Source organism: Neofelis nebulosa, chromosome 3 (assembly GCF_028018385.1).
Source record: "Neofelis nebulosa isolate mNeoNeb1 chromosome 3, mNeoNeb1.pri, whole genome shotgun sequence".
In the NCBI taxonomy this organism is placed as follows: Eukaryota; Metazoa; Chordata; class Mammalia; order Carnivora; family Felidae; genus Neofelis; species Neofelis nebulosa.
In genome coordinates this window covers 62932304-62960233 of record NC_080784.1, presented here as the reverse complement: position 1 = coordinate 62960233, position 27930 = coordinate 62932304, and the positions used below count along the sequence as shown (strand labels likewise).

General features: G+C 33.5%; 1 protein-coding gene across 3 annotated transcripts in view; it reads right to left on the bottom strand.

Moving 5' to 3' along the window:
* The window catches only part of SPOCK3 (SPARC (osteonectin), cwcv and kazal like domains proteoglycan 3), a 491866-nt gene that overhangs the window by 23974 nt on the left and 439962 nt on the right, over positions 1–27930 (bottom strand). For all 3 annotated transcript variants that reach the window (XM_058720948.1, XM_058720947.1, XM_058720946.1), the window contains exon 7: positions 23520–23639. In XM_058720948.1, the coding sequence (XP_058576931.1) occupies positions 23520–23639 (120 nt within the window). The remainder of the gene's footprint in view (positions 1–23519; positions 23640–27930) is intronic.

Below are 27930 nucleotides of genomic sequence, written 5' to 3'. Positions count from 1 at the left end.
ATACAACATAGTGATTTTATATATGCATTGTATAGATTATATCAATATAAATTATATATTGCAAAATGGTTACCAGAGTAAGCTTAGTTAACAGCCATCACCTCACATCATTATATATATTTTTTCTTACGGTAAGAACTTTAAGATCTACTCTCTTAGCAACTTATGAATATACAATAAAGAATTGTTAACTAGAGTCACCATGCTCTACATTACATCCCAGATCGTGTTTATCTTATAACTTGAGCTTTTTATCTTTTGACCATTTTTACTCATTTTTACATGTCCCACCCCTACCCCAGACCACACCCCCTGCCAATCCCTCACCTTTGGGAAACACCAATCTGTTCTTTGTAGCTATAAGTTTGTGGATTTTTGTTTGTTTTGTTTTGTTGCTGTTATCATTGTGTTTATTTTTTAATTTTTAGATTCAACATATAAGTGAGATCATAAGGCATTTGTCTTCCTCTGTCTTATTTTACTGAAGGTTGAAATATTTCAAATAAATTTAAAGCCTTTGTAATTTATCTATATTATAAAACTGTCATTATCTTAAAATACTTTTAACATTTAAAGTAACATTTTTATCATGTTATGAGACTCTATCAAAGATTACTTAAAAATGGTGATAATTTATTTTGTAGTGTTACTCAATACATACCACATACATATATTATATATATATATATAATGGAGTACTACTCGGAATGAAATCTTGCCATATGCAACTCCATGGATGGAACTAGAGGGTATTATACTAAGCGAAATTAGTCAGTCAGAGAAAGGCAAATATCATACGACTTCACTCACACAAAACAGATGAACATAAAGGAAAAGAAGCAAAAATAATATAAAAACAAGGAGGGGGACAAAACATAAGAGACTCTTAAATACAGAGAACAAACTGAAGGTTGTTGGAAGGGTTGTGGGAGAGGGGATGGCCTAAATGGGTAAGGAGGCTAAGGTAAGACACCTGATGGGATGAGCACTAGGTGTTACACATAGGGGATGAATCACTGGAATCTACTTCTAAAATCATTATTGCACTATATGCTAACTAACTAAATTAAAAAAGTAAAAAAAGTAATAAAATCATGCAACAAAAAAATCCCAAAACTGATGACTAGCTTAGGAAGGCATTATGCTGTATAGGCCTATTAGGTTTTTGAATCTATTTTTCTTCTAGATCCTTTCTTAGATTTTCCAGGGTTTCCCAATGTGAGCATCCAACTCTATTTCTTGTGATATGTGATATTTTCCTCTGGCTGCCCCCCTAGCGATTAGTCCCTGGATCTCTCTGGTGATCCATTTTTCTGTCAGCATTTACTCAGTGTTCAAAACATCTCTCATGGGCAGAATTTACATTGTTTCTCACTCATATGGCTCAAATATTGTCCACAGTAAATATCTTTGCATCTCCTTTCCACAAATAAAATTTCAAAGCAGCAGTAACTTTCCTTTGCTTTGACATCAAACACGTTAGCAGCTCATGACTGTTTCCTGCTTGCATACTTTCCTGGTGACATTCAGACCATTATCCACTTGTCTGGAAACACATTTAAAACAGTGGTTCTGTTTAAATCTCTTTCTCAACTTGAAATAAAAGGAAGCACTCTCATTTTCTTAGACGAGCGGTGAAATCAGGAGAACACTTTCCAAAGAAACCTATTTATAATGTTGCTGCCTTCTTTGCTGTGTTTACTCTTTTAGATCCTTCTTTGGATCAATGTCTGAAGGCCTATTGACTTACAACTATACAATCCCCTTATAATAATACCGAGATTAGTGTTTGTTTGAATAACCAGGGGTGTGGAATCCTAGAAGGGCTATAGAATTCATCCTACCACAACGCCTCTAAAGGCAGAATCTCCTAGCAGAAATACAAGAGAAGTGAAGGTATGAATCATCTGGGTTCTGGGGGTGAGGGGTATTACAGGTGTAAGAAATAGCCAGCCAAAAGTATCTAAAGTCAGGCCGTGCCTGATGCCACTGTAGAAGAGAAAGGACCAATTTTACTGGAGTTGAGTGAATGAGGCGAGAGCTGTAAGAAATAAAGTCAGAGAATTAATGGTCTGTTCACTCACATGAGTCACAATAAAGACTTTGTTTTTACTGGGAGATCTTCCCATCTCTGTCTCTATTTTTTTTTTTTCTCAAGGATGGCTCTGAGGTGATAGGGTTAACCTACTGAAGTAATGAACTTAACATTTACTGAGTTGATGAAGACACAAAAACAGATTTGTATGGGGCATCTAAATTGGACGTTGGCGATGTTAATATTGAAATGCTTGTCAAACTTTCAGAGAAGATTTTAATGGGAAGTTGAATATATGATTCCGGGTATCAAGGCTAGAAATGTGATTTTGGGAATCATCTGTATACATTTTATATTTGAACAAGATACTAAGCAAAACCATAATAATAATTAGTATAGCTAGAAAAAAAATAATAAGTCTACAGGACTGCCAATATTTAGTTATCAAATAGATGATGAATGATCAGAAAAAGACATTCAGAAGGAGTGGCTCATGAAATAAATGTGATATTTTTATTCACTGCTATATCCTAAATGCCTGGGTCAATGTTTGGCAAATAGTATGTACTCAAAAAGATCCCATAAGTGATGATTAAATGAATTAAGTGGTAAATACATATCAGATACTATACAGGCAGTATATACACATATATAAAGGAGACAAAATATGGAACAGATACAAATATACACTTAAAAATCAACATAAAACAGAGCTAAGTCCTAGAGTAGGTGCTATATAAGAGCATAGAAAATAGTAAGAAATGTCAGCAAGGTAAAACAAAAGGATTTAACACCTGAGGTGAGATTAGCGAATCAAAAAAGAATTAATTCAATAACAGTACTTTGTGTTTGGAGGGAAATTAGATGCAGGAAAAAAAATGTAAAGGTGAGTAATTTTCTGCTGGTTTCATAGAAAAGTTTTATTACTAAACAAACAAACAAACAAAAAAACCCCCAAAAAACAAAAAAACAAAAAACAAAAAACCCTGGAAGACTAGTCAGTGAATTTATCATCTTCTTAGAGAACATTAAAATGTTGGACAATAAAAAATAAGTTTGTTTTGAGGTAGTGAATCCATTTAAGGAAATGTAGCTCAAAACAGTACAAATGGTTCATTAATAGCTCAAGAAAGGAGTCTAGGAAAGGAAACACTGAGAAAAACTCACTCAAAAACTCACTTGAGCAAAAAGATCAATATCCTATGCATAATCATGAATGGTTCCAGAAAGATAAGAGAGTATCCTTCACATGGAAAAAGAAAAAAAATCACTATCTGGCACTATCCGAATTTTTCAACCACTTATTTATTTCATGACTTATAGAATATGTAGCATAAGGAAATCTTCAGTTAAAGATATAAAAAATTATCGAAACAAATGGTTTAGTGTATGAAAAGAATCTACTTAAACATCTTCATAGTCAGTTAAAGACATATATTTTTATTATGCATTAAAAGAAATGTTGGTATTTATGAAAATATTTATTTATTAGAAGTAGTATAAAATAAATATTTATTTATTAATATTTATTTATTATTACAACTAGAAGAAAAAATATGAAGTCCAGGGAACTACTAATATTTAGTTATCAAATAGATGATGAATGATATTTACATTATATACATATTATAAACATGGTTTTAAAGATTAAGTTTCAAGATACTAAAACCTGAGTAAATTTTCAAATTTAGCCCTAAGGCTAATGAATATAAGTAAATCTGACATAGAAATAACTTAATAACTAAAAATCTCTCTCTTGGGAGTTGGTATAGATTATCGATATAATTCAAGAAAGTTTAAATACATGTATTAGCCTCACTCTATATGTTACTTATTTTTACACAAAGGAAAAAATTCACTCAGAGATATTAAAATCAAGGCCAAATAATAGTTACTAATTTTGGGAAACATTTCTACAATCTTTAGCCAAAATGAAACAGGAAAATATCCCCTTTGTGTGTACAAGTATATGAGAGGCAGTTACCACAATCCAGATGAATTACATACTTGAACTGATTAGATAGTACTTGAATTCTGAGTGATCCTTTGGAAGATTACATGATAATTCAAAGAACGTAAGTTCATTAAGTTCAGAGTCTATACAATCTGTATTCAAATCCCTTTACCACTTACTAATTGTGTGACTTTAGGTTTTACTTCTTAACCTTCCTCAACTCTTAAAGAGGGACAAATAAATCCACTTTGCAAGGGACTACACGAGATAATATAAATGATTGTTTTTTGTGACTGAACCCTACAGGACTGGTGCTAGATTACAACATCTAGGTGCAAACCACCACATTGTACTCAGTAATGGGTAAAATCACTTTGCTCTTTTTCCTCCTACACTCACCAGTTCTTACAATCCTTTGGAGATCACTATAATCCCCATGAAACATCTAAAATCACTTAAGAAACATATGCTGATGTCTTTTCTCTTCAAAGATGTGTCAAAAATTTCTGAAAGGCAAAAGCTATCAGACACAGTTTTATAACTGAAAAACATCGATCAATATCCCCTAAATGTATATGCTATAGTAGAAAATTAGGTTATTCACTTCTAGAATGCAGACACAAAGGAATTCACTTCCTAATCTTATGAAATAGCAAGACTATATTAACGATTGCATTGCTTATTCAGCAAATATCTTAGCATAATTTAGATTAACATAAATCAATGTAAAGCCATTCAAATGAAAGCAGAAATCCCAGGAAATGTACATTTCAAAACATATTCAAAGTGACTGAAGGACTGTGCTCACTCTTGAAGGTTTACAAATTTAAAAAGTACCACAGCACCAAAAATAAATAAATTAATTAAAAGACTTGATTTGGGAAAGGAGTGGGGTCACACAGGAGTAGGCAATGAGAAGTAAAGTAGCATTTTTCCCATACTGGCTTCAATACATGCTATGTTCCTAAGTCTTCTAGATCCAAAGACAAGTAAGACAAAAATCTTCTCTCCAACATGTCTTTTAAATAGTTATTTTAGATTCTGTTTCCAGTAATGGCTGAGTAACATTTACTGGACTGATGCTCCTACTCATAAATCATTAAACTCTGCACAAATTAAAAAAAAAATAGGAAGGAATTTAAGAGTGATTAAGAAGCTGGCAGATTCTGGTGGATAGCCTACATTTTGTAAAGGGAAGTTATATGGAGTGAATTCTCAATTGTTGCTGTTTCTCAGCCTGGTAGCTAACAGAGTTGGCCTGGAAGAAGATGGGAGGGACATTCGTGGAAAAATACACACATTCCAGCCTAAAAAATTAGAAAATTGTGTACAACCACTGAAAATCAAAGGAGAAATCCAGATATTTCTTGCCAGATATTATCTGCCCTAGATTCTGATGACCCATCAATCACACTCACATACACACTGTAGATTCCAATCACCTACACTAGAGTCTACACATCCGATTTGAGATTAGAGCTGGATTTCAAGAAATACAGTTTTCATTCTGAGTCCAACAAAATTATTTATCTCCTAAAATAAAAAAAAATACTCATTGGACTGAAATAACATAAAGCATTCCACAATTTATCATATGTGACATCTGGAACAACATCCAGATTTATGAGATGTGTGAAGCACCAGGGAAAAAGGACATGTTCTTAAAAGAAAAGACAAACAATTGAGAATGAATCTGATATAGGATACAGTTGTTGGAATTAGCAGACAAGATTCTAAAGCAACCAAAATAGCTGTCTTTAATGAAAAGAATACAATACGCTTCTTATTACAATGACAGGAACTATTAGTAGAGAAATAGAGATTATAAGAAAGAACTAAATGGAAATTCAGGAACAAAATAATGAAGCAGCTTATAAAACATAAAAAAAAATCACTAGATGGATTCAACAGCAGGACTGAGTTCATCGAGAAAAAAATAAACTTGAATAAAGATCGGTTACAATGAACTAATGTGAGGAAGAGCAAGGAAAGAAATGAACAGTGCCTAAGGAAACCGTTGGATAATACATGGGGTACAGCACATGCATTGAATCAGTCCCCATAGGAGAAGAGAAAGACAATGGTGCAAAAAAATAACTTGAGAAGATAATGAAAGAAATTATGCTTCAACATCTAAATTTACAGTTTAAAAGATTACAATGATCCTCAAGCAAAAAAATAAACACACCAAAAAAGGCCATTTCTAGCCAAACTCTTAAGACCTAAAGATAAACACCAAACTTGAAATCAGGAGGAAGAAAATGGCATATCGCAATTAAACAAGGATTCAATTAAAGTCTGGCATCTGATCAGAAATTGTATGGTTGGAGGAGTACTGCTCTCACCCTAATGATAAGAAATATATGAATAATTTACAAAACCACAATTATTTGGAACCCATGAGGGACTCTGTGTCCCTGTACAATGCAATAACCCATGGTATAAAAACAGGCATCTGCCTTCAAGAAGAGATGGTGAGACAGCCATGGAACACTGTATAAGCTAACAAGGAGAATTCAGCTAAAGTCTTCAATGGATTGCTAAAGGCTGTGTATAGTTTAGCATGACATTAAACAACCCTTAGAAGCCACAAAAGGCAGAGGAATCAATAACCATTGACAGATTTTATTCAAAAAACCTCAGCAAGCACTTTTAAGGCAGATTTAGTGTAGGATAAGAGAGCTAATAAAGCCATCTAAGACACAGAAGCTGCTGTGAGAAAGGTGTGACTGTGCAGCTTTATCCTATGTTCCTATATCCGTTATGGAACAAAGCTTTAAGTTACTAGGGACAAGATAAATACTCTGTCACCCTGGGGATACAGGTGAGGATATGCTGCACCCAGGAGATTGGAAAAGAAAAAGAAACAAAACGCACCAGCTGTCTCTCAATAAGAGGCAGAACAATGTCCTGAGTATAGATCATCAGGGAATCCCTGCATTAAAGTTGGGATAGGATCTCAGAAGATTCCACCTCTGAGATCCCGGTGTACAGGTGTGTAGCACCTGCCTGAGGCTATCACTTAACAAGAATATGAAGGAATGCTCCTATTATCCGGGTACCAAGTACAGTACCAACAGTCTACCAATAGTCAAGGGGTGAGATTGTGGTGAAGGACCCTCTTTGCGACTCAGTTGCAAAGAAAAACATAAAGAAGCACGTGGAGAAAAAAGAGGATGGCAAATCAGCCTCACCAGAAGCACAAGACCAACACAGAGGCATTGAGGCTAACAATAATAGACCAAGACCAAAACCTAGTTCAATATATGACTAATCGACTCAATCATGTTACTAAATGCCAAGTAAAAAAAGAAGCATCTTTACTTTTAGGCATCCATACTATTTATCTCAGTATCTACCATCCTATATAATATGTTCAGTTTTGAGCAAAGAAACAAAGACACACAAATGAAGAAGGAAAAATATGTAGGGAAAAAAAAAAAAAACACTGCCAAGAGACCAAGCATTCAATAGAATCAAAATCAGATATGACAGATATAGCAACTATCAGAGAAATAATTTGAAATTAATATGACTAATAAGTGAAAGGCTAAAGTATAAAAGCAAAAGTTGCATTGGAACTGTAGGTGGGAACTATAAGAAACAGACAAGCCAGAAAGAGAGGGAGGAGGGTCAGAAGAGGGAGCATCCAACTTCGGCTCAGGTCATGATCTCATAGTTCATGAGTTTAGCCCCACATCCGGTTCACTGCTATCATCACAGAGCCCACTTCAGATCCTCTCTCTCTCTCTCTGCCTCTCCCTCTGCCCCAGCCCCACGGCACAAGCACACATACATGCGCTTTGTCTCTCAAAAATAAACATAAAAAAGAAAAACAAAGGAAGAGGAGGGGGAAGAGAAGAGGAGAAAAACAGAACATACAAGAGCTGCATATCATTGTTAAACAGTTCAACAGAAAAATAATGGAAATTGTTAGAAGAAGAGAGAAAACAGAGTAGAAGAAATATTTCAAGACTTAATGGAGAATTTTCCAAAATTAGTGAAACACATTAAATCACAGAGATCCTTATCTTTAAGAAACCCAAAAAAGGTAAACACCAACCATGCAAATAAAGAAAGGAACAAAATCAACAGACATCACTGTCAAACTGCTCAAAAACAATAAGCAGAAAAATCTTTAAAGCATCTAGAGGCAAATGCATTTTTCTATAGAGGAACAAAGAAAAGAGACTGATGGCAGACTTCTAAGCTGAAACCATACAAGCCAGAATATGATGGAAAGACATCTGTGATGTGCTGAAAGAAAAATAGAGCTCTACACCAAAAATTCTTTACCCAGAGAAAATACAGACTCTTAAAAAATTAACACAGACTGTTAAATACAGAGAAGAAACTGGTGGTTGTCAAAGGGGAGGTGGGTGGGTGGCTGGGTGAAGTAGATAAAGGGGATTAAGAAGCACAAATTCCAGTTATAAAATAAATAAGTCACAGAGATGGCAAATACAGCATAGGGAATATAGTCAGTAATATTTTAATACTGTAGTACGGTCACAGGTGGCAATGGCACTTATCATGGTGAGACTGACACTATAATGTATAAAATTGTTGCATCAATATGTTCCACACTTGAAACAATATGATATGTTATTTATACCTCAATTAAAAAAATAATTGAATGTCTATCTAAAGTTATTAGCAATGTGTGTTTGAAGCATATATTAAAGCAAAACATGTTAAAATAGCATAAAAGATGGGATAAATTGAGAATTATAAGTACTTCTAATATATATAATATGGCAATATGAAGGTAGACTGTGACAAATTACATTTGTATCTTGTAAATCCTAGTGTAACCATTAAAAAACTTTCAAAAGGAGATAAAAATAATAAACCAAGAGTAGAAATAAAATGAAATCATACAAATGCTTACTTAGTCCAAAATAAAGCATCATAAGAAGAAAAACTGGACCAAGAAGAGATGGAAAATACAGAAAACTAGCAAGAAAGTATATTATTATGAAACCAAATCAATGACTATATTAAATGTAAGTGAGCTGAGTATATCAATTAAAATACAAAATATATATTAAGATACACACACACAAACCCAACTCAGACTCTATTTTGAAAGGAAACTAAATAAAATGTCACAGTAGGTTGAAATTAACAGGCTGGGAAAGTATACCAGGCAAACACTAATGGAAAAAAAGTCAGACTGACAATACTAATAATACATTTGACCGCAGAATAAGGAACGTTACCACAATAAAAAGGGATGTTACATAAGGATAAATATTTCATTAAGAAGACGTAACAACCCTGAATGTATCTGTCTCTAAAATGAAGGTTTAAAATTCATGAGGAAAAAACAAAACTAATAGAACTGACCAGAGGAATAGACAAATCCCCAACTTTATCTGGAGACCTCAACACTACTCTGTAAATAATCAATAGAGCAGGTGGACAGAAAAACAGTAAGGAGTAGAGGTATTAGAAAATCTGAACAACATTATCAATAAACTTGGAATAATTTACATGGATGAAACACTACAACAAACAATAGCAGAATACCAGTTCCTTTCAAGTGCATATGAAACATATTTTGAGCCATAAAACAGATCATAACAAATTTGAAAGAACTGAAATCATACAAAATATACCATAACATAACAAAATTATAATAGAAATTAACAACAGAAAGAACAAAGAATATACAGAGAACTTAAACAGTAAACACGGACATAAACATGGATTAAATAATTGCAAAGAAATTGCTTTAATTCAGCGAGGAAATATGATCTATTGCCAGAATCCCATTTCACACCAATGAATTTTGGATGGCTTCAAAATTTAAATGCAAAAATCTATACAGTAGAGGAATATCCAGAGCAGTTTTTTATGAGAGAACGTTCTTAAGGAACACAATCTAAGAACTCTAAAATCAAAATAGAGAAGATGTCATAAGAAAGTATTTGCAATACAATAGACAATTAAAAGGTTAATAATGCATAATAAGATGTTGTCACATACTTCATATAGTATGAACTCATACTTCACAAAAATGTTTATGTGAATATATATATTGTATGAGAGTAAAGTAGAATTGTATATATATATACAATATGTGTATATATATATATATGAGGCTCCTAACAATTTTTTACCTCACGATGGAAGGAATAGATTGGTTTGGTGAAAGGATATTAATTCTCTTCATATACCATCACATGTCCTTTAAAAAAAAGTCATGTATTACATGTGTAACTAAAATATATAGAATAAAAAATTGAAGAAATAGAAAAATACAATGTTATATATATTTTTCCTTCATATCCATGATATGTTAAAATAATTTAACACTCAATTAATGTTTCAAAGGAATCATCATAAAATTAATTGTTTTTTTATTGGCTAGCATATGGTCCAAGGACTGCTGTGGTGTATACAACCATTTTTTTTCTGCATTAAATAACCCCAGATAGTTATGCTTTTGAGCAATTTTATTTCCTTTTTATTTATACTTTTCCCCTTTGTTTCAGCTATCACTCCCTGATGCTTTTAAGACGCCTATTATGCACACATTCCAGGTTTTTGTGTGTTCCACAACTGGCATTGCAACAAAATTCAACAGAAATAATGCTCTTGTTATAAATGACTGACTATATACGAAACACTGTATTAATATTGTATTTTGTTTATTTTTTTGCATAGATTGTTTTAGATCTCTTTGTTATAGTCTTTTTGGGAAGAAGGTGTTATTTCATTTTTTACTAGATTCTAATAGTTCAAACTACCAGTTAAATATGCTCTCTGAACATCCAACGTGATTACATTTTAAAATGAGGTATTCATTTTGTTAAAAACAAAATGTAATAAAATTGACAATATGTCATTCACCCTGTGAGAAGCAACCACTTGTTAATTATTCCAAAATGGACAAAACTAATAATAAAGTTCCTAAAGACTAGAGGCTCTACCAAAAATTTGGTGCCTGACAAATCCAACTGGAAAATTTCCCGGGAGACAATGATTGTGACAAAACAATTTTATCATAAGACATCATTCACTCAGTGTCTTTAACTTATAGTTATAGTTTTAATTTATTTAGAATTACATTAATTTTGCTAAGTATGAAATAAATTTCTATCACATTACAGTATCTAAATATTAAGATAATATCATGGTAATACTAAAGTGCACAATTAAATTTTATGATAGAGTTATTGTGTCTACAAAATAAAAGAAGAAAATGCCATATTTCAATAATGAGAACAAACAAAATAAGCAATGATCTGGATCTTTCATTTTATTACTTGAAATAAGAACACTTATCTACCAACTTTACAAATCTTTGTTTTCAAAAGATAAACTTCACAACAATACCTAAAAAGCTCCTACTTGCATTAAAATAGGGCATTGTTTTTAAGTCATCTGATTCCAAATTCAATCTTCCTCTCAATGTGAAGGCAGCATGACATAAAGTGAACAATGTTTTGGTAAGAAACTGTATTCATTTAATCTAGGGCTTTAAGTAATTCTATAATTTTCTCTGACTGAGGAGAGCATTTGGTATCTAGGAAAGGAAAAATGAAACATTATCTTAATCTGAGTTAGACTGTTAATCTGAGGATTTTACATATGATTCTGATGTCCTGATGCTTTCGAAATTGATAAAAATAAAATTAATACAGTACTCTTTCAAGGAAGGATACCCCTCTCCCACCCCCACTCAACTGCAACCATAAAAACAAAAAAAAAAACCCAAAAAATATGTGCATAGTATTTCTGCTCTTAACTTTTTGGAGATTTAAATAATAAAAGGCTTCCTGAAAAAAGCCTCAAACAACTATGTTTATGATAGAAAGGTAATAAAATAAGCAGCTAAATAGCTCAATTTCCTTCATCTTCTTATTATAAAGTACATTTAAAAATTTTATCATCTTAGTTGCTTTTTCTATAGTTAATCATTAGTCAGTGATAGCTTTAAAATATATCCAAACAAAAAATCCAAGAAACCTGATGTTGTATACAAAGTAGACGTAGGTTGTTAAAAAATAATGGCAATCTTTACCAGCTTGCTTAATTTCTTTTTAAAAAAAGCTGTAATATTATTGATCTTTGTCAACTGAAAACATTTAACTATGGAATATTTACACTAGCCAAGATTCAGATCAACAATCATTTCTTCTTAGGTAATGGCAATACTATGCTCTATGTAATGGCTGTGCTAAAATTTGGTCAGTGAAAAACTCAGGTTAGTATCCTATTGTGTTAGAGAATTAAGAATAACTATTAAAATACCCACTAGGAAAAATCCTTACCATTTTCCACCATACCTTAAAATAGTTCTGACAGTGTAACAAGATGTTTAACTAACATAAAATATATGACACTATTAATTTGGTAGCCATTTATGAGGCTAGCAAGTTTTCCTTTTTTTAATGAAGCCATATTCCACACTCAAGATTCATTGCCTTATAAAAAGTAGAATATCTTCCCATTTAAATTTCATCAAGCCTTGACTCTTGTCTTCTTTTATATTTTTTAAAAAGTTCATTTATTTATTTTGAGAAAGAGGGACTGCGTGAGCTAGGCAGAGAAAGAGGAGAGAGAGAATTCCAAGCAGGCTCCGCCCTGTCAGTGCACAGCCCCATGTGGGACTCCGTCTCACCAACTGTGAGAACATGACCTGAGCAGAGATCAGGAGTCTGGTTTTTAACCAACGAACACCCCAGGGGGCCCCAAGCCTTGACTCTTATTTCAATCCTCTCACTGTCTGAGATTTGTCCTCCTGGAACCTGGATATCATTCAGCAATAAGAAAGCAGCTGCATATTACTTTATTATTCATTGTCACTGAGTCCTTATAACATGCCAGGGCTGTTTCTAGTAGCTGAAGATTCCACAGCAGAAAATTCCTGGCCTCATAGAACTTACATTTTATTTGGAAGAGTGAGAAAATAAACTAGTAAACATTGTCAAATCAGGTAGTGACACACACTATAAAGAAAAGCAAAGTAGCGTAATGCTTAGGGAAATGTTCGGTGCTAGTGTTGAGATTTCACATGTGGTAGAAGGAAGGGTATCTTATGCCAGATATTTAAGCAACAAGCTGAATGAAGTGAGAGAGTACAGATACCTGGGTGAAAGGTGTTCTGGGGCTCCCCCAAACTGCAAATATGAAGCAATTTCTCTACTCTGAGGAATTGCATTAATCGAAAATCCCATAACACCTCCTAAAAGCCACAAGAGAGCTCAGCAGGCAATGGTTAGACCACAAGAGCAATTTGTACAAATTGTCTTCAGCAATCTGGCTTCTGAATAAGAAAACAAAATGAAGCTAGAGAATATATTACACATTCTTCATTCAGTTTCAGGATCATTAGCAGCTATGTAGTTCATATATAATGAGGCTGGGTTATGAGAGTACGATTAAGGGAAAACACAAGATGTTGTGTCTTAATTTGTATTTTTACTCATTATAACACTGCAGCAAAAATTAAATAGACAAAAGTTTTGTATTACCTGGGAAAAGAAAATAATTTAGACTACTAAAGTATACAGATTAACCTACATATAAAAAGAGGTGAGTAAATATGAGTAAAAATAGGGTAAAGTAGTGAATTTTCAGATGCTTTTTCTTCCATGGACCCTTTGAAAACTATTGTTTTGTGATTCCAAAATTGGTAATTGCATTTGGTTCAAACTAACATATGCATTCATGCTCAACGATGTTGGACAAGGCACTGCTTCTTCTTTCAGACCATATTTAGAGCCAGATTCTTGTATTGTTCCTATGAGCCTTTATTGTTGTATATGTTGTTGAAACATATGTTGTATATGTGCTGTTTGGTTGAAAGCAGCACATATCTAAGGCTTTGTAAGAAGTGAGCAGTGTTGAATTTTTCAGATTACTTGAGCACCCAAGCACTAGCATAGAAGACATGGGCTAACATCCTTTCTCCACTCTCCTCCTGCATACCAATCAGTTCAGTGCCAAATCAGATTCACCCCTTTAACTCCCTCATTAACTTTTTACTATATATGAGTCTATAAGTCAGCTCAAGCAGATGTTATTGTTGAGAGTTATTTTGCAAGAAACTACATACCCTATTCACAAATATTCTAAAAACATAGAAAGTAAACTATGATACTTCCAGATAGTAAAGTAAACATAGAGCATCTTTTAAAAAATTGTATCAATTTAAGTGTCACCAAAGATACAGATCCATCAAAAGCCAAATGTCTAGCTCAAAGGTAATACATTAAATGATAAATATTGGCATTTAAACATTCTTCTTTGAACAACCAGAAAAATATATACTATGTCTCTCTCTTATATATTTACCCCTACCATTATGATTTTGATATTTAAATACAAACAAGAATTTCTCTTTAAATTGTTCCTCAAGTTTTCTATATTAAATTTTAAATTTGTTAATAAAGCATTATGAAAGGTTTTCTGAGCACCCAAATGCAGCAAGCTCCTTCTCCATGATCATCTTCAATCTACTATTACTCTCTTCAGAGTGTTGGAGTGTAAAGACAAATGAGTGCAACATGGCATGGCGTTCTCCCTCCCCATAAGCTGGGTGGGTGAAGGAGAACAGAAAGTGGATATCAAGGGTAGAGTGACTGAGAGAATTGAGAAACCCTGAGAAGAGCCTGACTCACAGAAAACTACAGACTCCTGGGGAGAAGGTCAATACCTACTACTTCCTAGGAGCTAGATTGGGAGTCTAGGAGATACAAGAATAATGTAATTTCCTCCATGGTTCAGAGAACCAGTGGCCTTCCTGATGCTTTGAGACAAAGCCAGCATGAGACTGTTTTCCATCCCACGTGAGATTATTGCCAATAAAGGGATGTCACCAAATAGATTGGGGCCCAGTGAATAAGGGAAAACCACCTCATATCTTAAGGTCCCAAGTAGCCAAGAGAGAAAAATCAATTACATGTTGAGTTGAATAAATAAGAGAAGAGACCATGTACTTAAATTTAAAATATACACAAGCACACACACACACACACACACACACACACACACAAATATTTAAGAGTAAACCCATAAAAAAAGTATACAAAAATATTTTCTAGACCAAAAAACCGAAACCAAAATTTCCCAGCTAAGTAATCCCTTGGGTGAATTGTAGAGAAAATTGCCACTGCGAAGCATCAGATTAGTGGCCTAGACAATCAGGTGCAAGGGATGTATCAATACACAGATCAAAGATATAAAAGAATGGAACTTATGAGTGAAATAACAGGGTAAGAACCTCATATTCTTGCTTGGTAGATAAATGAATTGTTTATATTTAGGATTAAGTTTGACCAAGTACTCACAATAACCCATTAGTTAGCCACTGAACTTTGGCTTGACCAACTTTTACCCATGATTTGCTCCTCCCCCAGACTCCTAAACTTTGTCTTTTCCATATGTTTGAGCAAGGAATAAAGCATTAAGAGACAGAAAATCCCTCATTAACTGCTTGTTTTGAGAATCTGCTGAGTACAGGAATATTATTTCCTGTTACAGAGTCCAAATTTTGCTATCTGCTTACTCCACACATTGGACTGCCTCATCCACAAAGGTATTGCCAGCCCTGCTTATTCCTTCTAGCAAAAGAAAGACTTTTCCTGTTTGATTTGACATGTTTGCAAACCTTGGGGTTGAAGCATTTTCTCTACTGCAATAATCTTATTGAATAGTCTTTCTTTACTGAGTTTGGATTTGTATTTATTTGCCATTTTATGGTACTGTGGCTTGAAGTGCTGGGCATCCCTTGGATCCCACTGTCTTCAGGCATTCATGGAGGCTTCTCATACCCTTTGTGTCCTTCCTGGCTGGGGAACCATTGCTCCCCAGTGGTGAGTCACAATTCCTAACACAGCACCCTGGACATTTGTCTGTTACAGTACAATAAGAAGTTACTTTGACTCTGTTAAACAGTACTTTTCCCTCTTGTTTTCTGTTTGAATGAGAATCTTACTAGACTGAAGTCTTCTTGGCTCTTTTTGAGTAGGGATTTAATTCCTGACCCTTTCTGTTGAGGAAGACTCTTATTGGTGTAAGTTCCTTCTAGTGTCTCCCCAGAAGGCAAAATTTCATTAAGGATAATTTGACACTCCCATGAAGTTTTGCAAAACTTGGGATCTCCTCACACTGCATCTGAGAATGCTGCCTTACTATAAATTCTTCCTCCACATTTTTTTTTAATCACTTCCAACCTTCCTTTCAGCTTCCTAAAATATTTTCATCTGTGCTTCTTCAGCACTCTTACCTCTCTTCTTTCATGCCAAAGTCTTTCTTTATTAGTCCAGATTTGTTTTTAGTTGACTTTTTTTTCCTTTTTTTTTTTTTAGTGCTGAGATTTAGAGTGCTAAAATCCCTGGAGCCCAAGGTCTTCACCCAGGTATTCATGGAGGCTTTCTCTTCTTACTCCTGCTCCTCAACCTCCTGCCATCACTCAAACATTAGGACTTTTCCCCATCAGGGGCTCCAAAGGGATGCAGAGACTCCAAGAACAATCATCTGAAGCCAAAATAATTAACTGGAAATAGGCTGGACATTTTGTTTTCTGAGAAGGGCTTTGGAAATGCCTAGATGGACAACTAGACTCTTCTCAGTCCATCAAGCAAAATTTCATACAGTTTCCATAAGACTACACATCAGAATGAAAACAATATTAGAGGTCTCCTTTCTAAATGTTGGTAGAACATCAGTCTGTATATTAAACTATTACCACAACTTATCCCATCCTTCATAAACACAATCTTTATTAAAATGTAAAGGTGAGACAAGGATGAGAGACAGTTCTTTGAAACAAACCAGTGAGTTTTATATTTCTATGCTTGTACATGACTCAAGACTAAAATATCAAAACTATAAACTCTCTACCTGTGTACATCTGTGCATGTATGGGCAGGTGTCTGTGTGTGTGTGTGTGTGTGTGTGTGTGTGTACTTTTTCCCCTATCTTCAGATGGCACTACCAAATTAGATTGTAAAATCTCTTAAGAAAGCTCTATTGTGATTGGCTTAGGAATAATAAGTGCTCATATAAATTACATATTCCTAAAATTTCCAGAAATAAAAAAATAACCTTCTAATAAACTTAATGGTTTTAAAAGGCAATTTCTTCAATAAATGGTGCTGGGAAAACTGTACAGTTACATGCAAAAGAATGAAGCTGAACTACTACCATTTATCACCACACACAAATGGATTAAAGACCTAAATCTGAGACCAGAAACCATGAAAATTTTAGAAGAGAGCATAGGCAGTAATTTCTCTAACATTGGCCACAGCAACATTTTTCTAGGTATGTCTCCTAAGGTAAGGAAAACTAAAGCAAAAATAAACTATTGGGACAACATCAAAATTAAAAAAAAAACAAAAACTTTTGCACAACAAAGGAAACCGTCAACAAAAAAGCAACCTACTGAATGGGAGAAGATATTTGCAAATAATATATCTGACAGGGGTTTATCTTCAAAACACTCAAGTACATAAATAACTTATAAAGCTCAACATCATAAAAAAAAAGAAACAATCTGATTAAAAAATGGCCAAAGTATCTGAATAGACATTGTTTTTCCAAAAAAGACATCCAGATGACCATAGACACATGAAAAGAAGCCCAACATCACTCATTGTGCGGAAAATGCAAATCAAAACCACAGTAAGATATCACCTCACACTTGTCAGTATGGCTAAAATTAACAAGATAAGAAACAACAAGTGTTGGTGAGGATATAGAGAAAAAGAACCCTTGCACACTGGTGGTAGGAATGTAAATTGGTACAGTCACTGTGGAAAACAGTATGGACATTCCTCAAAAAATTAAAAATAGAAGTATCATATGATCCAATAATTCCACTATTATTTACCCAAAGTAAACAAAACACCAATTCAAAGAGATATATGCACCCCTATGTTGATTGTAGCATTATTTACTATGTATAAATGTATGTATATACAATATATATTCTGAGTAAGACAAATACCACAAGATTTCACTCACATGTGGAGTATATATAAAAAATAATAAAACAAACAAAAAGCAGAATCAGATCTATAAAAACAGAAAATAAACTGATGGTTTCCAGAGGAGTGGGACATGAGAGATTGGACAAAATGGGTGAGGGAATGAGCTTTCAGGTATGGAATGAGTAAGTCATGGGACTAAGAGGTACAGCATATGAAATACAGTCAATGACATCGTAATAGCATTGTATGGTGACAGAAGATAACAGTTTAAAGTATAGAGAAGTTGAATCACTCTGTTGTACACCTGAAATTACTGTAACATTGTGTGCCAACTATACTTAGATAAAAAATGCATTCATAAAACATAACCCAAATGCTTTCAAAATTCAATTCTCACAATTTAAGTAAATGTTTGTAAAAGAAAATAGTTTAATATTGTTTATTTAATAAAATGGCTATATCTTCAGAATTACCAGCAGTAAAGATAATACAAGCATACATTTTTATTCTACTCGAACATGTTTGTCCTGAACTTATATAGGTATACTGATTAAAGGAGTTAGCATTGCATCTACTAGATGTTTAAGATTATAAAAAATATATATTTGTTTTTAACAAGTAAAATCATTATTATGATAAATTTTTGTTTTATAAAAGCCAACTTGAAATTTAAAAACAATTTTCAAGTTCATTTAGTAAATTAAAATCTTTGATTTATGCTAAATTACTTAATGTATATTTATTATATATCTATATTATTACTAAAAAAATACTAAAGCATGGTTTTAAATTTATAAACTTTTTGCCTCGAGTTTGTGTAATCAAACAATTTTATAGTTTATAGTTTAAGTTTTATATATTCGGGTCTGTTAATAAACATGTTCATTTTTGCCACTTAAAAAGTTATACATAAAAATTGGTATGGCTATAAAGAAGTATAAAATATATATATTCAAAAATTCTGTTAATCTACTAAAAAACACGAATGCAACAGTAAAATTACCTACCTCATCATTTTCTATATAAAATAAAATTTAAACCTATAGGATCTAAATAAGTAATACTCCACTAGTAAAAATAATTATATAAGCGACTTGATATGCAAGGTATGCAAGATATGATTTTGTTAAAAAAGTTTTATTCTAAAATAAGATTATTCATTCTTCCAAAAATGTATAAGATGAAATCTGTAAGTACAAAAAATTATAAAAGCATCCCCCAAAATAGTATTCGTCATGGTCAGTGCTTGCTGACATTTAAAAGATTTATCATATAAGATTTTTCAAATCAGTATCAAATATTATACAGATGCAAAATTAAAATTTGATTTTGTTTCTATTTTAAAATGACAAATTTTCTTAGATTAATGGTCTGCTCTTAAATTGTGAAAATAAGTTTTTCTTTGTCTTCTGGATAATCTCCTAAATGGCAAACATTCTCTGTCTTATCAGAATATTTTTCTGTGCTTTATGTTGACTTTATTATTATACTTAATTATAAAAAAACACAAAGTTTTCTCACTGTCATATTAAAAACTCAAAGCTCAACTATGGATACTTACAGGAAAGACATTTAGGTCTATGTAATAAAGAAAGATTGACAATAAAATGTTAGCAAGTGTATCAGGCTACATACAATTAAATGTAGGAATGGTATATTATTATCAGATTGGATGAGTCTGTGCTAAAAAGCAGTAAGTAGAATATAGTGTCACAAAGTGATAAGAAGCATAATTTATTAATGGTTATAATAAACATAAATCTATACAATCTAAAAAATAGAGTAGCAAACACAGAGAAAAACTGCCCCAAATACTAGAAGGAGTTATTAAATACGCTTATAATAAAAGCCACTAATATATCTTTCTTAGAATTAAACATATAAATTGACATAACTTAGAGTTGTTATTTATTTACATTTTTATTTTTTTATTTTTGGAGGGGCTGTTTTGTTTTGTGCTATGGACTGAATTGTGTTCTCCCAAAATTCATATGATGAACTCCTTTCCCTCAATTTGATGGCATTTGGAGATGGTGTTTTTTGAGAAGTAATTAGGTCATGAAGGTGGAGTCTACATGATGGGATTAGTGCCCTAATAAGAAGAGACCCTAGAGAGATCTCTCTCTCACTCTGCCACGGGAGAAGATGTCTGTCTACCAACCAGGAAGATGGCCCTCACCAAGAATCCAGTCTGCTAGCACCTTGATGTAGGACTTCCTAGCATCCAGAATTTGAGAAATATCTATTATTTGATCCACCTAGTCCGTAGGTAGTATCTTAATATAGTAGCCTGAGTTGAATAAGTAATTTTATTTTGTTTTGCTGTATAAAAGTTCCCCCCACCAGTAATATTTTGTTTTCAAATTCACTGCTAATTATGGAAATGAAAATTAGATTTACAATGAAATAAAATAGCATGCTAAGCAAAATGGAAAAGTTAAAAAGAATGGTAATATTTTTTGCTGATAGGGATAAAGGCAAAAGTGAACTCTCATGTTTTGCTGTTAGAAATTAGAAATACCAGGGTGCCTGGGTGGCCAGTCAGTTGAACAGCAGAATTCGGTTCAGCAGAATTCGGTTCAGGTAATGATCTCACAAGTTCAAGCCCCACTTCAGATCTTCTGTCCCCTCCCCAACTTATGCTCTCTCTCTCTCTCTCTCTCTCTCTCTCTCTCTCTCTCATTCTCTCTCTCATTCTCTCTCTCTCTCTCTCACTTTCTCTCTCAAAATAAATAAGTAAACTTAAAAAAAGAAATTATAAATACCCTAAGATTTTTGCAAAGCATCCTAGCAACGTCTATTATGATTTATCATTTAAAATGCATGCACATTTTGACCCAACACCTCCACTTCTTGGAATCTTTCTTAGAAATAAAAGCATAACAATCAATTGCAGAATTGATTGTCATGCAGAAAATAATGGAAACAGTACAAAACTATTCTTTTTTTTTAACGTTTATTTTTTATTTTTGAGACAGAGAGAGACAGAGACAGAGCATGAATGGGGGAGGGTCAGAGAGAGGGAGACACAGAATCTGAAACAGGCTCCAGGGTCTGAGCTGTCAGCACAGAGCCCGACGCGGGGCTCGAACTCACGGACCGCGAGATCATGACCTGAGCCGAAGTCGGCCGCTTAACCAACTGAGCCACTCAGGCGCCCCAGTACAAAACTATTCTTAGGAGAAAAATTGATTGATTAAATTGTGGTATACACAGGCAATGTAGTATTTTGACTTCTTCTCTGTTTCTTCCATTCATTAATTCTATTCATTTTTATTTAGTTAGTACTATGTGTCAAACTAGTCTGTACTCTGATAAATACATTGGTAAATAAAGATCTTTGCCTTCACTGAGTTCACAGTCATCTAGGGGGGCAGGGGGGGAAGAGAGAGAAAGAGAGAGAGAGAGAGAGAGAGAGAGAGAGAGAGACAACAAATAAAAAAGTAGATTATTACTATGGTAGTGAGAAATGCTATGAAGGAAAAATAAAAATAGAAAGAAAACAGGAAATATAATATGAGTGGATTGGTTCACAAATTAAATATGATGAAATCAGGAGAAAACTCACTTGGATGATGTACAGATCTGAGGAATTGAGGGAGTCAGCCATTTTTCTTCTTATGATTTGTCTTATGTGTTCTAATGGATTACTTCCTTTTGGAAATTTACTCTTAGTTGGCCTCTGACCATTTCAAGTAGTGTAAATAATCTTAGGGCCGCCACTATTTCATTTACTTTCCAAAGATATTCAACTACCTAAGAGGTTCTTGTAATTAACCCACTATATTGAGTGTGTAATTTTTTGAAATAAGAAGCTGGAATGAGAAATAATATTTATGAATGTGTACATTTAACCAGGCACTGTGCTGAGTTCTACAAGCTCTCCTGTTTTTTTTAAATTTTTTTAAAAAATATATTTTTGAGACAGAGAGAGACAGAGCATGAGCAGGGGAGGGGCAGAGAGAGAGGGAGACACAGAATCTGAAGTAGGCTCTGGGCTCTGAGTTGTCAGCACAGAGCCGGACGTGGGGTTTGAACTCATGGACAGTGAGATCATTACCTGAGCTGAAGTAGGATGCTTAACCGACTGAGCCACCCAGGCTCCCCTACAAGCTCTCCTTTTATCCATCTCCAAATACAGGCGAGATCACTAGTCTGAACTCAAGTTCAAAAGAGAAATTTGAGAGCAAGCAGTAATTTAAGTATGAGAATTGGTAGGATAGGTGTAGACACGAATTTTAAAAGATCAATATGTAAGCATCTGGAATAAACTATTACCCCACCTCAGATATGTTTACTTCATGAATATAAGGACTAATATATTCTGTTGTTTCTATTAAGACTTGTCATTTTGCTTACACTGAAGTCATCCAAAAAGTTGACATCTGCCAAAAACGTAATCAATAATTCCAAAGACAAACCTGAAGAACACTCTAAAAGAGTAGGGAAAATACTATAATTTCTTTCTGAAGTTCATAAGAAGAAACATAGACAGTCATCACACATTCAGATATAATTATTATGTCTATCAGTGATAGCTTCATTAGTTTAATTAAAAAGAATTATTGAATTATTTAAGAACATATATAAGACTCATAAATAGAAAAGGTTGGGACTGTGGAAAAATTCCTTGATGAAAAGAAAAAAAATAAGGCATTTTAGGAAATAAAATTATGGATAATCATGCCATCTATGATGTTATTTTGTCAGAAACTGCTATTTCAGGATTGAAAAGGAGACTGAATGGGTCATGTCACCATGAGCAAAGAAGGGCACACACTTGGGACTTTGTCAACTACAAGGTGCTGCTTCTAATCACTGACCTATCACTTCTTGTATTTAAGAGCAAATATTTCAACTTTGATAAGTTCCCCAAATTAAGCTCATATTTCAATATCTTTCTTTTACGTGTATTAAATATGTAATAAATATTTTTATAAATAAAAAATATAAAATGAAAAGTTCATAAAATTATTCATAACAAGTACTTCTTTCAATTTCCATTTCTTATTGCTGAGGAATTAGAAAACACACTGAGGAAATTACACAGATGATAAAAAAAAATCGTATAATGTTCAAATGGCTCTTGCTTTCTTCTTTTTTATGAATCTGATTTGCAGTGTGTCATTGAAGTTATCCTTTTTGTCTACTGATTTTGTTGGGTCAAAGTAGAAATGTCTGCAAAGCCATCATGAAAAGGGCAACCTGTGGGAAGCATGGGGGCTAATTGTGTCTGTAAAAATCTAAGTACTCTAACATTCTTACTTTCATTTCCTGTGTCGTTTCATTCTTTACCATTCCTATCAAAATGCTGAAAAATATTCCTACTCTTTCACTTCAGCTGGAAGTTAATGTTGTCTCTGTGGGGATATTTATTTTTTACCAATAAGGGTTGTCACAAAATGTTTTATTTCCTTGCAAAATACTCTGAGTGTGCTTGGAAGTAATAACAATGTTCTGATATTTGTTCAGCACCTAAGCAAAGAATAGATTCTGAAATATGTGTTTTGATCTAGGTGATTCATTGGAAAGGAAATCCCATATCAAAGACAATGGCACATATCAAATTTAGAAATCTTACTGCTTCTCTCAGGCCGTAGTAAGGCTTTTGTCTTCTTGTTTTGGCTTCCACTTTCATGAAGGGCCTTGAACCAGTCCCGCAGTCTGTTTGCCACTTCCCTGAACTCCAGGTCACTGCATGCTGAAAACAGAAAGAACCAACACAAATCTTGAATAATAACTTAGCATAATGCCAGTGCTAGTTCTCCAATTATCCCAATAAATGAAAAGTAACAATGAGTAAAAAAAGAAATATAACACAATGTTTAAGTATGTTTCAACTTCTTAAAAATGAAAAATACCTGTTTCAAACATAACAAGGTGTAATATGATGAGAACATTTTATTCAATAAAGGAAAATTATTCACGGAATTCTATTTCCACTCAGTGGAATATAGCACTTGATTGAATGTTCTTATTATTAATATCACACAAATTCAGTTACAATATTTCTGTGCCAAACACATTTGTCACAGTAACGTGGTAGATGATCTGGGGAAATAAAAGGTTGAATATTCAAAGTGCATACTTACACATTTATTATTGGCCATAGCTATTATAATTTGTTATGATTTATAAATATGCATTGGCATATTAAATATGTGTAGGAATGATCAATTATAAATATATGCTGTCTCTATTCGGTTAATTCTACATGTATTTTTAAGCATAGAAAAAGAAAAGCTATCTTATTCGACATTAGGAAAGATGGTAAAATATTTAACAAAATGATATAAATTTCTACTTTAAGAATAAGGGGTTAGCAAACTTTGACATTTGGAACTTAAATGAATTCCTATTTAAAAAAATTTTTTTTAACTTTTTTTTATTTATTTTTGAGACAGAGAGAGACAGAGCATGAACAGGGGAGGGGCAGAGAGAGGGAGACACAGAATCTGAAATGGGCTCCAGGCTCTGAGCTGTCAGCCCAGAGCCCGACGCGGGGCTTGAACTCACGGACCGTGAGATCATGACCTGAGCTGAAGTCGGACGCTTAACCGACTGAGCCACCCAGGCGCCCCTGCTATTTTTTAAAAAAATACTGTTATCTGCCAATAATTATATTCTTTAGAATAGTCTCTATAATAAAGGGTAGTAGAATATGTTATTTATGTTATCTATATGTGCATCTATGTGTATGTGTGTGATTGTGTATGTGAGATATTAATGCCAAAATATGGTATGTCAAATTTAGTCATTTGTTGCCAAAATATTTTGAAAATATATGAAATAATTATTTACATTGTTTAGAGGGCATTGTTACTGTGGGTCTAACTCCGTTGCAATTTCCTGAACTGACAAGCATTCTTTAATAGCACTCTTGTTCGTTTGTTAAAAATAAGTAATTTACATGCTGATTTATAAATGTTACATTACATTTACTATAAACTATATACATTATACCACTATGTGTATTATATATAATGGACCATTTGTAATATAATACAAAAAATATAGTATAATATAATGCAATATAATTTAAGACCATTTCTTAGTATTACAGGGAATAAAATTCCAGATTAGTAGGACCTTCCAAGTACCTAGTAGGGTGGCTGATTCATACCAGCAAAGCATTGTGATATTTTAGAACAATGGAGGCAAAAATGAGATCCCACAAGCTGCCAAAGGGAAGAGTAATCAACATTGTCATATACAAGAAACAAGGATTTCAAAATGTCTTAATTTTTCATTAGTGACATTGGCAGTCAGAAAAACAATTGAAAAATTGCTTTGTATTTTAAACTGAGAATCCCATTTCCAGGAAAATCAGGCGAGAGAATAAGCTAGAGAGATCTTCTAATTTATGAGATTAAAAAAAAAATCTTTCTTTAGGAAGCTACTGGAGGATGTGATACGCCAGACAGAGAACCAAGAAAGAGGATGGTCAAGACACAGGAAACAAAAGATTTAAGAGGTGGGGGGCGGGGGAAGGGATTTTTAGGGTAATGGCAGAGTCCCAGAATGCATGTGTTGTGCCAAGTGTAGAGGCAGATGGTACTAGGTTTGAAAATCCTTGGTCAAGGGCAGAGCAATGTAAAGAATCCACCGCTATCCTTTCATCCGGGGAAAACAGTGAATTATAGTGAATGCCCCAGAAGACATCACTTTACAGATAGGATCTACAATGGCTGAGACTCAGTGATAAGATAGTATAGAGTACACTCCTAATATGATTATTTACACTCTAGCCTGGTATCTCTGTTTAACTAAGCATGTAGGCAACAGTCTCCTGCTATAAACTGTTACACTAAAGAAAAAAAAAGCCCACTGAAAAAGAAGAATTCTTCTTCATATGCATGTATGCATCACATATCTCTCTGGAAGAATATACAGAAAGTGACCAAGATTAATTATCTCTAGTTAGAGGAACCAGATGAATATAGGGAAGTGGTGTAAGAGAGTCTTATTTTTACCATTCACATTTTTCCCTTTTGATTTGTGTCTATATAGCTGTATTAGTATTCAAATTCAAATTCAAATTTCTGTAAAAATTAATGACCAAGAATTAATGCTTTACCTAGCAATTCCTTTTCTTAAAAATTATCATACAGTATACTACATATATACCAACTAACTTAAATTCTACCATATTATTTTACCAGCTCTCTTACAATAGCAAGTGTGTTAACAAAACTGGCAATCAGCGGTGGCCTGGTGAGATTATTCAGGTACATCCATCCAAGGCAGCTTTATAAATCATTAATAATGTTTAGAAGGCCATTATGTACTCCTATAGACCTCAACCACAATATAGCTGGTTTTTTATAAAAACAAAATACAACAAAACAAACACATAAGGAAGAAAAGTATATTTAGTATGCTTCCATTTGCATAAAAAGGTAGGAAAAGTGCATTTGTTGATATATGTTTAAAATATCTCTGGAAATACACATAAGAGATTGAAACATTGTCACCTCTGCAATGAGAATTGGATGGTAGGGGCATAGATTGCTGGGAGACATCAATATATGTACATTCATATTTTTAAGAGTTACAGCATAGTAATTCATTACCTACTTTAAGCAAATGAAGATTTAAAGATGAAATTTAGTTCTTTATTTGCTTGGTCTATCTTATGTTTTTTTCTCCCATATTGGACCCAGCAAAGAGCAAAGTTTTTTCTAATAAAATACCTGCTAAAGAATGATTAAGTTTGAACTGATTGGTATATATTTTCTTTTCTTGTGTTTGTAAATATAGCACTTATTATAGCGTTAATATGGTATTAGTACAGCACTTTAAAAATTTTACCCAAATACGAAACATCATATATATTTATTGTGTATCACACATACCTTAACTCGTTTCTTCCTTTTTTTAAATTAATTAATTAATTAATTAATTTATTTTTTTGAGAGAGTGAGAGAGAGGGAGCAGGATAGGGGCAGAGAGAGAGAGGGGAGAGAAAGAATCTCAAGCAGGCTCCACACGGTCAATGCAGAGTCCAACATGGGGCTTGAACTCACGAACCATGAGATCATGACCTGAGCCGAAATCAAGAGTCAGATGCCTAACCAACTGAGCCCGCCCAGGTGTCCCTTAGCTTAAATTTCAGTATAAGGTTATGCATATATTGTAATGAAATATTTTAGGACTTAAGAATCCTGCAGTAATAATTATAGTAATAATAAATAATATAATATAAATTATAAAATATAACAATGATAATAGCAGCTAGCACTGCATACTTACTGCTATGATTACATTTATTAACATGTTTAATCCTTATAGAAATTCTACGAAGATTATATTGGTATTGTGTCCATTTAATTGTTAGGAAATTGAGGCATTGAGAGCTGTAGAACTAACTTGCCTGAGGTCAGACAGGTAAGTGGCAGAGCCAAGTTATGAATTCAAAAATATGGAACTCAGTGTCCAAGGTTTAATCCTTATAGCAAACCAATAATAATAACAGCAAGAAAGTAGTATACTCCAACTTAGAAAAACAAGTCAAGCATTTCTTCACTCAAAGCGTATACATTTCCATTTCGGGAAGTTATGATTGTAGTGATGTGAGATGATCATCATTGTATAGACATCATATAACATATATGATGTTAGTGGAACTTATTTTTAGAAGACAGTAACACAAAACCTATGTAAATATATCTTCTTGACTTTAAAGGAATCACATGACTTCAAGTCCAATCTTTTTAAAAAATTTTTTTAATGTTTATTTAATTTTAAGAGAGAGAGACACAGCACGAGTCGGGGAGAAGCAGAGACAGAGAAAGACTAAATCTGAAGCAGGCTCCAGGCTCTGAACCTTTCACACAGAGCCCGATGCGGGGCTCGAACCCATGAGCCGTGAGATCATGACCTGAGCTGAAGTCAGACGCCGGACTGACTGAGCTACCCAGGCGCCCCTAAGTCCAATTTTTAATGCCAAAAAAAAAAAAAAAAGTCACAGAGGTCTCACTGAACAATAAGCT